The sequence below is a fragment of the Quercus robur genome, chromosome 5 (genome assembly GCF_932294415.1).
Source record: "Quercus robur chromosome 5, dhQueRobu3.1, whole genome shotgun sequence".
Taxonomy (NCBI): domain Eukaryota; kingdom Viridiplantae; phylum Streptophyta; class Magnoliopsida; order Fagales; family Fagaceae; genus Quercus; species Quercus robur.
In genome coordinates, this window is record NC_065538.1 from 22,196,457 (window position 1) to 22,210,388 (window position 13,932).

At 40.2% G+C, this 13,932-nt stretch overlaps 2 protein-coding genes across 3 annotated transcripts; both read right to left on the reverse strand.

The window, feature by feature from the left end:
- Positions 1-11: 11 nt before the first annotated feature.
- Positions 12-476, reverse strand: LOC126727985 (uncharacterized). The gene has a single exon (XM_050433876.1). The coding sequence runs from the start codon at positions 474-476 to the stop codon at positions 12-14; it is 465 nt and encodes a 154-aa protein (XP_050289833.1).
- Positions 477-8,968: 8,492 nt separating this feature from the next.
- On the reverse strand, positions 8,969-13,623 carry LOC126725511 (ras-related protein RHN1-like). Of its 2 annotated transcripts, none has more exons than XM_050430273.1 (7): positions 13,354-13,623; positions 12,038-12,115; positions 11,768-11,935; positions 10,870-10,918; positions 10,177-10,250; positions 9,730-9,823; positions 8,969-9,364 (listed from the first exon to the last, which is right to left on the reverse strand). In XM_050430273.1, the coding sequence occupies exons 1-7, from the start codon at positions 13,390-13,392 to the stop codon at positions 9,264-9,266; spliced, it is 603 nt and encodes a 200-aa protein (XP_050286230.1). In that variant the 5' UTR covers positions 13,393-13,623; the 3' UTR covers positions 8,969-9,263. The 2 variants fall into 2 exon arrangements, with proteins under 2 accessions (XP_050286230.1, XP_050286231.1); XM_050430274.1 differs by having other exon boundaries at positions 13,350-13,623.
- Positions 13,624-13,932: the final 309 nt, after the last annotated feature.

Here is a 13,932-nt window from a genome sequence, read left to right on the forward strand (position 1 = left end):
TCTCACAAACTTCATTTGGCCTGGCAGACGACCAAGTTCGAATCTCCCAGTACTTTCAAATGTTTGACTCTCATTTCGAGCGCCATGGCAAGCTCAGTTAGATAGGCCTCGTACTCCGCCGTGTTGTTTGAACAGGGGAATTCCAACTTAAATGACAGTGCCACTGCCTTGTCTTCTTCATGATACAGAACTACTCCTACCCCTCCGGAATGGGTAGTAGAAGACCCATCAAATTTCATTACCCACTGTTCCCTGACTTCTTCTGCCATAACTACTTCCCTTGGAACTTCATCATCCAGTGGGAATTCTTCCTCTCCTGGAAATTGCGCCAATAAATCTGCTATAGCTTGACTTTTCACTGCCCTAGGTGTCCCCATTCTCAAGTCATATTGTGATAACTGTAGCAACCACTGGGATATCCTGCCGGAGAGAATCGGCTGTTGTAACAGAGCTTTAATGGCATGTGACTTAGTCATCAGCCATACTTCGTATGCCAAGAAATAGTGACGCAACCTCTATGAAGCGTATACAATGGCTAGGCACGCTCTCTCCGCCCTTGGGTAACGAGTTTCTGCATCTTTTAAGGCGCGGCTGATGTAGTATATTGGCTGCTCGATACCACCTCCATCTTCCTGAGCGATTAGTGCGCCGATGGCGTACGAGTTGGTGGCCAGATAAAGTAGTAGTGGTCTTTTATGAATAGGGGCCTGCACTGTGGGGAGGTTCATCATTATCTGCTGTAGCCTTTTGAAGGCTATCTGCTGCGCTTCCCCCCATTCAAAACCTTGCCCCTTCTTAAGCAACTTGGTGAAGGTAGAGGTGATTGATGCCAACCCAGGGATGAATCTCCGGATATATGAGACTTTTCCTAAGAAGCTCTTCAATTCTTTTACTGTGGCAGGAGGTCTCATAGTTGCTATGGCCGTGACTTTGGCCGGATCCACGTCTATGCCTCTGCTGTGAACCAAGAAACCCAAAAATTTCCCAGAGGATACTCCGAATGCGCACTTGAGGGGATTCATTCTTAGTTTAAAAGCTCTGCATCTTTCAAATACTCTTTTTAACACCCGAAAGTGTTCTTCTCTTCTCCTTGACTTAACTACTATGTCATCCACATAGTCTTCTAGCTCCTGGTGCATCATGTCGTGAAATATAGCCGTCATTGCTCGTTGATAAGTTGTACCCGCATTTTTTAGCCCGAAGGGCATCACAGTATAATAGAAATTGCCCATGGGTGTTCTGAAGGCAGTTTTCTCTGCATCCTTTGGCGCCATCTTGATCTGATTGTACCCACTGAAACCGTCCATGAATGAGAACATGGCGCTTCTTGCCGCAGAATCTATCAGTAAATCGATGTTTGGCAGTGGGAATTCGTCTTTTGGACAAGCTTTGTTGAGATTTCTGAAATCTACACAGTATCTTATCTGGACGTTCTTCTTCTTTACTGGTACTATGTTGGATAGCCAGCGAGGATGCTGGATAGGTTTGATGAATCCTGCGGCTAGCAGCTTCTGCACTTTTTTGACTATCTGCCCTTCTATTTCTGTGTGAAATATCCTGGCAAGCTGGGCCATCGGCTTGGCCTCTGGGTCCACATTCAATGTATGCGCAACAAGCCCGGGATCGAGCCTTGGCATTTCATTGTAATCCCAAGCAAAAACGTCTTTGAATTCTTTAAACAAAAGTATGAGTTCTGACTTCTCCTTTTCTGTTAGGCTTACACTAATTGAGATGGGCCTTGGTTCTTGCGGGTCTGACCCTAAGTTAACTTCTTCCAACTCTTCTTCTGCCATAACCTGGATGTCCTTTTCTGCCGTAACTGCCTCATCCTTTTCTTCTTCTTTTCTCAAACTTCCTTCAGCAACGCAACATGCCAAACTCTTGTGTTGCCCTTTTTGGGTGGGACCCACTTGCATTTCACCCGTGGGCCCCACGCACTAATAGACAATCCTGCCATCAAGGCCTCGGACTCTGATGCATTGAGGTATTTCGACTGGCTCTGCGGCAGGCGCTTCTTTCCTTTTCTTCTTTCACACCAGTAGCTCTCTTAAATCAGGTTCTAGGTCATCTTGAACATCCTCCCACCTAGGCACAAAGGTGCCTCGTGGCTTTGCAACCGAATTTTCTCTAGATGGAGCCCATTGGACATAAAACATGGTTTCCACCAAGTGGGCTTCTGCCTGCTCGAACGGCGAGGGGTTCGCCGCTATGCGTATCATCCTACCATTCAATCTTCCTTTCACACATTGGTGGTAGGTGGACGAGGCTAGTCGGTGTTTGTGTAACCAAGGTCTTCCCAAAAGCACATGGTAAGATACTTCCGTTCTGACCACGTGGAAGCGAGCTAAAGAGGCTATAGGGCCTACTTTCAACCATAACTGAATGTGGCCTGCGGTGTACTCACCTCTTCCACCGAACCCCGTTACTTCCATCGGGCATCCTTGGATCTTTTTCTCTGAAATTCCTGCGGCTTGCAAGGTGCTCAACGGAATAAGGTTTACGGAAGCACCCGTATCCACCAGGGTCCTCTTAATGGGAATTTGATTTATAGATGCTGCTAAATAGAGAGGCCTCCTATGGTCTGGGTGCCCCACTTCCATATCCTCGCTGCTAAACGTGATTTCTGTTGATTCCTGCAGGAGGGCCCTGTCTTCTGGCATCTCTGCTGACAAGCATTTCACCCCTATCCCGAAGGCGATGCTTACCAAAGCCTCCGTGGCTATTTTTCTTTCTTTTGCTATAAGTCCCAACTGGTCAAATAGATTCTTGAACTTGGCACTCTGCTGAAGAGTGGTAATCGTCGCGGCAGCCAGGGCCAAGTTTTCTTCCTCGTCTTCTCTCGGGTCTGCACATATCACCACTGCTGCTACACCCTTTCCTTTGTGGTTTGGGAGTGGGTTTCTTTGGACTTCCTGCTGGGTCAGCTTTAATGTGCCTTCTTTGGTCCTGCGGTGCACTAGCCTGCAGAGCGCCCAGCATTCTGCGATGGGATGTTGTACATAGTTGTGCAAGTGGCAGAAGCGAGGATCCCTCCTTTCTTCCTCCGTAGGCTCTCTAGAAACCTGGTTGGGTTTAAAGATCCCATCCGCTATCCATTTGTCAAGTAACACATCCAGCTCCTTATGAGTACATGGTAAGGGTGGGGGCGTATCATACTTCCTCCCCTCTGTTTTCCTCCTCTGGTTTCCAGTGGACACTGCCATAGCCTGCGGTGCGCTTCTCTTGTCTGAACTGGGTTTCACGGACTGAGCCGTCTTTCTAGCTTTCTGCAATAGCTGTGCGAACTGGGAAATCTCCAGATTCTCCAGGACAGCTCTAAACTCCCGAATCATATTGGTCATGCACATTTCTACCAACGTCCTCTCTTCACAGTGGTCATAGCAATCAAGTGCTATGTCCCTGAACCGTTTGATGTATTCCATCAGATCCTCTCCATTCCTTTGCTTGGTTACTTGTAGAGTTGCAAGCGTTACCGTTTCTTCCCCGTGAAAGTATTTAGTGCAGAATACATCCACCATGTCATCCCAGGTTGGGATCGATCCTGGTTTTAAGCTAATGTACCAGGTGTTTGCCCGATCGTACAGTGACTTTGAAAACTCCCGTAGACACAAGTCTTCATCTGCTACGTAAGGGCCAAGGGTGTCAATAAATTTGCTCACGTGCTCTACCGCACTTCCCTTCCTGCCATCGTACTGGGCAAAGGCCCTTGGTTCATACCTCTCGGGGTACGACTTGCTAAGTACTTTTAGAGGATAGGGAGGTCTCCATGCGTAAAACCTCTCCTTTGGTTTTCTGGCTCTCTCTTGCTCCAAGAGAGCCGCCACCTCAGCCATGGTAATGAAACGCTGTCCTGCGTTCCGAGGGACACCTCTTGCCAATGTCTCTTCTCTGTCTGCCATATGATCTGGGTCATGCTAGCTGCCTCTCTCTTTTGTTTTGTCTGCCTTCAGTTGATGGATCTCTTCCATCATTTGTTGCTGCGAGTGCTGCAATGATTGCAATACTTCGACAAAGGTGTTGACATTGTCCACGGGGACTCTTGCCTGAGGCTGAGGATCAGCCCTCGTTTTGTTGACACCTTCTGTTTGGTTAAGTTGCTCTTGGTGAGGCGTTGTTGGCCTGGATTCTGCTTGTGAGGGTACGACACTCATATTCCGTGTCGTCTTGGACTTTGGTGGCATTGTTTACGAGGGGCTCTGTTTTCTTTTCCTTAGTCCCTGTCTGCTTCCCAACTCCTTAGTGGAGTCGCCAATTTAATGTAGGGGCCTTTTTTGTGTATGGTGTATTGGGCTGCCTCCTGTGGTAATAGGTTGGGCTGCCTCCTACGGTGATGGGCCCGAATATTTCTGAGTAAGGGAGTTGGGGTCGGTCCAATTGTAACTCAACTTGGGTCAGTTTGTGCACAAACTTATGCCTTGTCTGCCAGGAGTAAACTTATGGCAAGCAGAACTGCTGCAGACGAGTTACGGTAGACAGATATAATAATAACCAAAACAGAGTATCCTGATTATTTAAATAAATGGCTATGTATTCCCTACTAATAAAGCATGATTACAATCATAATGATATCAATCACAGAGAAAAAATGAAGAAAATAATACTTGCTAATCAAATGGGCATAAATTAAGTTTTAAGTTTAGTCTACCGCAACAAAGCCAAAGAGGAGAGAACGCCTCTTCTCAATGCAAATAATCCCCCAGGAAAAAGATCCTGCCGTGGGGATTAATGGCTTTGAGGGAGTCGGACCTAAATGGTTATTGTCCAAAAAGAAAGAGTCCTTGTTTGCGTTTTGGAAGAAAGTAAGATTTGAAGGGGGAGAGAGGGAAATTGATCTATTGGTGCATGCCCATTGAACTAACTCTCCTTTTTCCTTAGTTTCCTTTCTTTTCTTCTCTGTTTTCTTTCTTATCTTTTTTCTTTTCTTCTTGCTCTGTTTTTCTTTTCACTCCGTAAAGTACTCTGTTTTTCGATCCTTTTCTCAAGGCACGACAAGGGCCCTTTTATAGCGCCTGCCGTGGCTAGTGTTTTACCGTTTTGCCCCTTAACCGCCTTTGTCTGGTCTGGGCATACTTGCCGACCACCAGGACTGTGCGACATCCACCCTTGCCAGATAGAGGCAGGTTTGTTTTGTTCCTCTGTATACCGTAACATTTCTTCCTGCCACGGTATAAATGCTTTCTCTTTCTACTCTCAAGGCATGCACCCAACAGTTCCCCCTCAAACTTGCCTCTTTTGGGTGGTCTATCATCCCAACAGGACGTACCTCCTAAAAGGGCTTAGGCAGGAACCGCAAAATAGACCTTTTCCCCTCTCCCCACCACCAAACCATACCCCCTTTACCTCTTACCTCTGGCGCATGGCCCCACCATGTCCTATATTGGCTGGGTACAGGCTGGTGATGCCTGGGCCTTGCGCGTGCTCCCCTTTCAGATTTGTCCAAGAGTCTGCCTACTGCTCATGCGTCTGTCATGACCTGGAGACTCTCCGTCTGCGTTTCCTGACCCTTCATGTGGGCTTTTCTTTGGTTTCTCGCTCCATTCAAGAGCTGGGCTTCGTATGATGATGGGCCTTACATTTCTTTGGCCCACTTTTGATTTTCTCTATTGCCTGCCACGTTGAACTGTTATTCCTGCCGTAATAACTTAATCCTGCTGGACCTCTTTTTGGGCTAGCCGTTTATCCCTTTTCTCAGTGGCCTGTCATGGGCACTGTTTTGCTTTTACTCATGGGCTCCTATGTCCCTTTGGGCTTTCCTTTGGGCATCCATGGCCCGATTACTTTCTTTGGGCTTCCTCGGCCCGTTTGATAATTCCACACTCCCATGGGCCTTTTACTAACTTCATTGGGCTTCCTCGGCCCAATAACCTTATCCTTATCTTTAGGGTTCATGGGTCTGCCATAAACCCCTTACTCTCTTAGTTTGCATTGCCTTGGGCCTGCAGTGGCCCTTTCTCACTTTTCTACCTCATACTCTGCCCATGGGATACTATTTCTTTCTTTCCTGGCTTCTTTGACCCCGCTTGCCTCTTCAAGACCCATTTATTTATTTGTTGGGCCTGTGATCCATTATTCCTACCGCTTGGGCCTAATGGGTTTTTTGCTATTTATCTTGTCAATTCTTTGTGGCCCTCATTATTGGGCTTTTTTGTCTGCCTGGGCTTCCACAAATGGCCCTCAACATTTCTTTACTCTAATTTAGTTTACTTTTTCTTTATAATATATGTACAACATTATCTAAAACCGTCTTACATAAAATATAACAAAATTATCTATGCATCGCATGGGCAACTTACTAGTCTTACAAATAGTATATCAATTTGAAGGTTACTAACTACGTATGGTACTTTGCTTCTAATTGGTCTGGTTTTCTCAACTATATGAAGTAGCTTATTCTTCAGTTTGGAAGTGATGGAAGCAACTAACTCAGATTCTCTCACAAAACAAGTATAGAGCTTGTTAGAAAAACATTTGTAGTAATATTTCAAGGCTCAACCCTTTGGTATAACTCTCGGTAGGATCACATTGAGGGGACCTGGGAAGCAAATATGAGGAACTAGGAAAAAGCATATAAAAGAGATAACTGAGTTTTATGTCACTATAACCACTAGCATCAGGTGTGTTAAATGCAAATTTTTTAGCATTTAACACACCAAACAATAAAAAATCACTTATTTAGAGCATTCAAATTCGAAAATTGTATCCCATCATATTTTACCATCCCAAAAAGCTACTTTATCAATTATACCATACCATTTTACAATACACCCTACATCCCAAAACTCTATTTTTTTTCCCATTTTATTTAAATATTCTTTTTTATTCATTTTTTTACTATTTCTCTTTTTCTCTTCCTTTTCCTCTCTTTCTCCCTCAACCTCAAGCACCAGCCATAATAGATAAAACCAAAATAGTTCAACACACAGTCACCTCCATAGCCACCACTCCACCACCATGCCACCACCAATACACAGTCACCCCCACATATCCCAACACCACCCACCAGACCATCAAACCAAAACCAAAACCAAAACCAAAACCACATTTTAAAAAAAATAAAAAAATATAAAAAAAAAAACCCATCAAAGTATCAATTCAAACCAAGCCAAAACCCCACCATCGGAGCCACCATCAAACCAAGCCAAAAAAAATTCACCATTGAAGCCACCATCAGAGCTACCGACGAAGCCATACACACAGCACACATCAACCTAGAAATCCACCAATCTCCATTGAGAAACCCACGAACTCCACTGATCCAAACCCATGCCACCACCTGACCCATGATACACCAATCCACCTATCCAAACCCATCACCTGACCCACAACTCCAAACCCACCACCTGACCCACGACCTACACAGCTCACCAACCCAAACACAACCCACCACGATCTCCGATCTTCGTCGATCCATGCCAATCCAAAATCCAAAATCCACACCAATTGCCATGCTGTGACCACGAACCCAACCCAGCTCCGGTGCAAGCTTTGAACAAGAGAGAGATGTGAGATGAGAGAAAAAGTGAGGACTGAGGAGGGAGGAGCTCTGTGAGAGAGAGAGTAAATGAGAAACACCATCCATAGAACTTGAGGAGAATCACATTGTAGAGTCGCATTGAAGAATAAAGTAATGTTTTTTGGTTTTACAATTGAGCTACTGTGCGATTCTACATTTAGAATTGCACTGTAGCACAATTGCAAATTTTTTTTTTGCAATAGTGAGCTTTTACAAGTCCGGATGTTGGGTCTTTTTGTACCTTTATGCTAAATTTTTCCTACATTTTCCATTTACAATCCCCACTGCGGATGCATATGAAATGTGCCAAATGCCAAATAATTTGGCACAAGCTCAATTCTAAATACTAGCTTGGTATAAACATTGGTTTTTTTTTTTTTTTTTTTTATTCGAACTTTCTCTCTCTTCATGATTGTTGATATTGATTTATATTATTTTTACTTTTTCTCTCTTATTGTATCTTCAATGCTTTTGGGAACGACAAAAAAGAAATGATAAAAAAAGAATTAAAATAATAAAGAAAAAATATTTAACTAAAATGGTAAAAAAATAGAATATGTGATGTAAAGTATATTGTAAAGTGATGAATTAAAATAGATAAAGTAATTTTTTGATGTGTTAAAATAACATTTTTTTTAAAATGCCTGATGCTAATGCTTTGCTATATAAGTGCAATAAAGTATAGTTGGATAAGAAAAAAAACATACTTTTGGAGATCAGATTTTGATTGGAAATGGTAATTCTGGTAAACACAAAATCTTTCCTGCTGAAAGGTTAAATTGTTCAGTCATGTCCCTCTATCTGAGTGTATAAACAAGGGATCATTCTATTTGATACAAACAGAAAATTTTATGCTTTCATCTTGTTTTCATCTTATAATATGTAAGTTTGTATAATACATTAGACTCCAGTCCAATTCATGATGGGTCTAGTTGATGGGGCTACCTCTTTCTGGCTTTCAGCCTTGGAATTCCACCCAGGTCCCTTTCGAATTGAATCAAAGATTTCTTGTTAGTAGATTCCTTTAATCGTCAATATCTTGCATGGTGATTGAAAAGAAAATAACTTGACATGATCATCTAATGTTCCTGTAAAGTAATGGCATTTTTACTGATGCAGAACCAAGGGTTTTGTGTGTGTGTGTGTGTGTGTGTGTGTGTAAGCAACACGCTACATCAGCACCTAAATGTAATGAGGGAAGGTCTCGCACTTGATGGAAAGGTGTCCTCAAAGTTTGGAACTAAAATTTTCATTATTGATGCATTTCTGTAGTTAGAAGGAATTAGGTACTGATAAGAGAAAATTTGGTACATTTGTTTAGCTCATATGTGCACCAGAGTGTTTCGGCATCCTGGGGAATTGAATTTGGTCATTGTGTCAAACATAACATTTGAACCATAAGTTCATTCTTCAACAGATTCTGTAAAATATTAAATGTTAAAGAACCAAAGTGCATTGCATGTGCAACTAAATTAGCCTACAGTAAAAGCACAACAACTTGTTCACAAACTTTGTTCATTTACAAGAAAAGGAAAAAAGAAGATTTTGTGTGAGCAATTTCTTTACAGATATTGGAAGTACCTCATATACCTCAAAAGAGTATTATGCGAACCAAAATGCCGATTTAGATATAAGAGGTAATCTGGAACTTTAACAAATGACCTGGTTCTGAAAAATGAGCATGTTGTTACAAATAATGTCAAGAGGACCTTGATTTCATTGGTTACTGCTCTCTTGAAATTGTGGATAGTCAAACTGAACAACAAAGTATTTTTCTTCTTTTATCTTGAGTTTCATTGTTTAGATGCATCGCACTTGACTTTGCGGGGTTTGCTTTTGCTAGTCTTTTTGCTGCAAAAGGTAGAACTGAATGAATTGGTCCAGTTCTTGCTGATTCAAATTCTCAAGAATAACTGTTAATGAAAAGTATAGGACTTCCAAGCTAATGATATTATCATATCTGGTAGGATGAAGGAAACTACTCATTCCAAATGCTTGTATTTCCTAGAATCTTAACCATGTAATACTAATGTTCTGCAATGGTGCATGCTTCGATGTATGCAAACATATCTGGTTATATTTTGCAACTTTTCTAGATATTGAAGTGAATGCCAGAATGGACAATTGTAAGGATGCTATCCTAATTGTGCTCACCTACTGACGGCTTGCATAATGGAGCCAAAGCCTTCTATTGATGTTATGAATCTAAAATTTACCTATTTCATAGAAGAGATCGTTGATGTTCTGTGAAGTTTTCGCAGATGTTTCAATGAAAAGCATCCCATTTTCTTGAGCAAATTGGTCCCCCTCCTGTAAATTGACAAGAACAAAATGAGGTATATACACCTGGATACATGAATCATAAATATATGTGGTACGTCAAACCATCCTGAATGACAATCCTAATCAACAAGCAAGGGTACATGGATCAGACAGAGTATAACCAAGGATAGTCATGTTAAAGTGCTGATGCAAATTTATTTAAAAAAATGAAAAGATGGAGAAGTGTTGAGACCTAATATTTTATTGATCATGATAGTGTGTTGAAGCCAACCACACAACTATGTGTTGGATGAACAACATATCAACTTTAGTGACTGAAAAATTAAGAATTCAATCATCATAATCCTGAAGGAAAAGAAGGGATGGGATCTTATAAGTACCTCAGTCTCAACCTCTCTCTTTGCTTCCAAGTCAGATTTGTTTCCAACCAATGCCATCACCAGATTTTGATTTCCTGAAAATAGTTATATGGAAAAAAACATAATGTGCCATGTATCAACAATAGCTAAACAATCGTCCTAATAAATTAGTTCATTCCTTTTAAGTATAATACAAGGTCTACACATGTATCTATACAGGGAAAAAGCTAAATGATGATTTAGACAAATAGTTGCAGTCACAAGTCACATTTGAATTTGTGACTGCTGGGGTTCGAAAAGAGAGAGTGAAGATTCCTGACACAAAAGAAAGATGTAGATTATACCATCTTAAACTAAAAAAGACTGTCAAATAGGCCAACCAATTTGGATGGCAAGAGAAACTACCCACTAAGTCTAAAAAAAGCAACCGCAAAATTTGTCACTCTTCTACGGCTTATACAAGTGACAACGACATGTAATCATCAGCCCTCTAAAATCAAGTGACAAAGCTGAATGTGTCATATATCCAATAAAAAATTTGCAATATAAACAGAACCTGAAGATTTCACAAATGGCATAGTGGTATAACAAGTAATGAATGCTTTTTGCATAAGAAAAATATGCAATTCATCATACTCTAAATACTTGAATTGTGAAGGATCAATATTGTCAGATAAAAGAACATGATGAGAGCACCTATTTTGGTTAACTCACCTTGTCTTTGCAGTTCTTGAACCCATTTTTTAGCTCGAGTAAATGTATCCTGAAGCCAAAACACCATATAAAAGGGTTAAGACTTTACAAATAAGGCATAACAGAATCTGGTATAACCAGTACTAAAATAAATGAAAAACATATTAGATTTGGGCTTCCTTTGAATTAGAATTAGTTGAATCCACAGCCATAAAATAGATTGGCAAGCATAGGCACTCTATAATAAACTCAGGATCAAGAGATAACTTCACAATCATATGTTAGTCCCTTACACTTGACTGATAGTACCTTGAAAATCATGATTTTTTACTAAAGTCAATTCATTGTACCATATCTCACTGAGAGGAGAGATGATTGAGTATGATAAATACAAAATACATCTCACAGCCATGGCCATCAGTACAGACACAGAGTATCTGTGAAAGAAAAGGTGGGGATAATTTTTTTGAAATGATATATGTGGAGGGAGGGAAATGCATGACATAGTTGTTCTAAGATGTGGCTTTGCAAGGAATATATAGTATAGGACTGGACCAGTATAGAATCTGTGGTATATGGCTACTAATTATATTTCTCATCCTCTTCTAATCCTGTGTATGCATAATAGATAAGTATTATAAGTATAACAGCTTGCTTTTCTCTTCTGTATGAATAACATAGGGAGGACGAATAGTCCAACTAAGAATTACAAAATCATGTCAATTTTCAGTGAAGCAATTAATTATATTGCAATAAAAGTTGCAACTAAGTACTATATTCATGAATTCAATCGCCGGTATTTTTAACACTTTAGTTGATTACTTGCCACTTAATTCATCATGGTAATCCTGAAACTTCTGAATCCATCCATAGCTCTAAATAATGAAATTCAACCATGATAATTTTAACAAATAAGTACCATGCTTGATATGTCATACACAACTACAGCTGCTGCTGCACCCCGATAATACATAGGAGCCAAGCTATGATATCTCTCTTGTCCTGCTGTATCCCATATATCAAACTTTACCGTGGCTTCAGCCAAGGATAGTATCTGAGTGAAAAATGCTGCTCCAATGGTCGGTTCCTGCATTTACTAATGTCATTGTCAAGGGTCCTCAGCAGCGAAATGCATCGATGAAGGACCAAAAATAAAAAACTTTTGTGTAAACAGGAGATAAAAATGGACCTGATTATCAAAAAACTGGCCTTTGACAAATCTTAAGACTAAACTGGTCTTCCCAGTTCCCATGTCTCCTAGAAGCACCTGTAGAATTTTTTTTTTGGTTGTTAGGATGATACACACTTATTAGATAAATTATCAGGTAAAGTTTCAAGCTAAATTACAAATTCAAAATGAAGAGTAACTTAATGTTATTTATTCTAGAAAATCAGGTCAAGAATCACAACGTTCACCAGAAGTTCTTCTCCATCTAGGTCTAAACATTGAAGCAATAATTTTTTAAGAATGACAGGATACAGAGCAAAGAACAACTTACGCTGCTAATTCAAATCGGTTTTTACAGCATATATTAAGTTTGTTTACATAAATGTATATAGTATTAATACATGCTTCAATGTGACCAAGCACTCTTATAAATTCAGCAGAACTCACATGGTTGTGGGTAATCAAGGATTTCAACTTGTGGAAATTATCAATATAGTGATATACTCTTTTATGGGCTAGGCTCCCAACTTTTGACAAAGATGTCTAGAGAAAGAACAGAACCAAGAGAAGTACATTGTAAAGCAAGAGTGCAACCCAGAATTGAGCAACTAAGACAACAAACTATAACTTATAAAATCCCCAGGAGGTATGTGTTGTTCGGATGATTTGTCATATCAGAAACGAGGTCTTTCCCAGAAGGGGAAATTAGCTTCTGAGTGCATATCAGCGTTTAAGGTGAGAAAAGCAGGGTGGGATTTAAAGACAGCAGAAAAGCAAAGAAAAACTAGGATACCAAACATTCTGCAGTTGTGGAAACTGGAATGTTCTCTGGCTTGTAGTATTTTTTCTTGCAAATCATCATAAATGGGGCATTTTCAAGAATGGCAAACATCATCAATCCAAACTGATGAATATACTGAAATCCAAATATTTTGATACAATACCATTGAATCCAATTTCTTAAGCAACCTAACTCCAATAAAAGTTACATATTTAGCTACTCTGTGCCATGCAATTAATTTGAAACCTAACCATTTACATTATCTATTGGCACCTTTTTACTGTCTTGAGAATCTGTACCCACAAATTATCAGTCAAGATCATTATTTTTTCCCCATTCAATATACCAAATTGACTTTTTTTTTTTTTTTTAATATATAAAAAAAACAGCTAAATAAATGAAACTAAAAACACATCATACCTGCACATATGGACTATTCAAGTATAAACATAAACATCAGAAATAATGATTTCAGGTCAGGATGTATAAGGTAACAAAAGAAAGAAAACAAATAATTAAAGAATGGCTCAAGAACAAAAGGGTAAGACATACCCACCAGCTTGGCTTGTATAATCTTGTTGCCAGGTTTGGCCATTTCGATTACTTTGATGAAAACTGTAAAGCTCTAGAAAAAAGAGGGCCTTAAGAATCTTAAGACTTTAAGTTTAGAGAGAGAAAAAAAAAAGAACGAGAGAAGATGTTGTTGGTTGGGGAAAAAAACAAAATTATATGAACAAGTTATGATAGAAGAAACTCAATGAAGTAGAAGAAAAGGGTTAACATAAGAATGGTAGTTTTGTTGACTGGTAGGTTTGCGGCAGTGGCTTTTTTAATTTGTTCTACTTTCATAAATTGATAATAATAGTTTTTCTACCTTTGACAAGCATTCTCTACTCCCTATAGCCCAACAACAGTGCGGTTCATGTGCCATGGCCCACGCCCCATGGTGTACGCTCCCATTGGATATTATGGGACCTACCAACTCTACATATGTACCACTCGTGAAGGAGACAAGAATTACAAACTCCAAGGACTGGTGGTTTACTATTACCCCAAAAATTTTAAGAAGAAAGGAAAAAAAAAAAGAAGAAGGAAGAAATATCGGTGGTTTTGTTTACTAGCACAGGATGGGTCC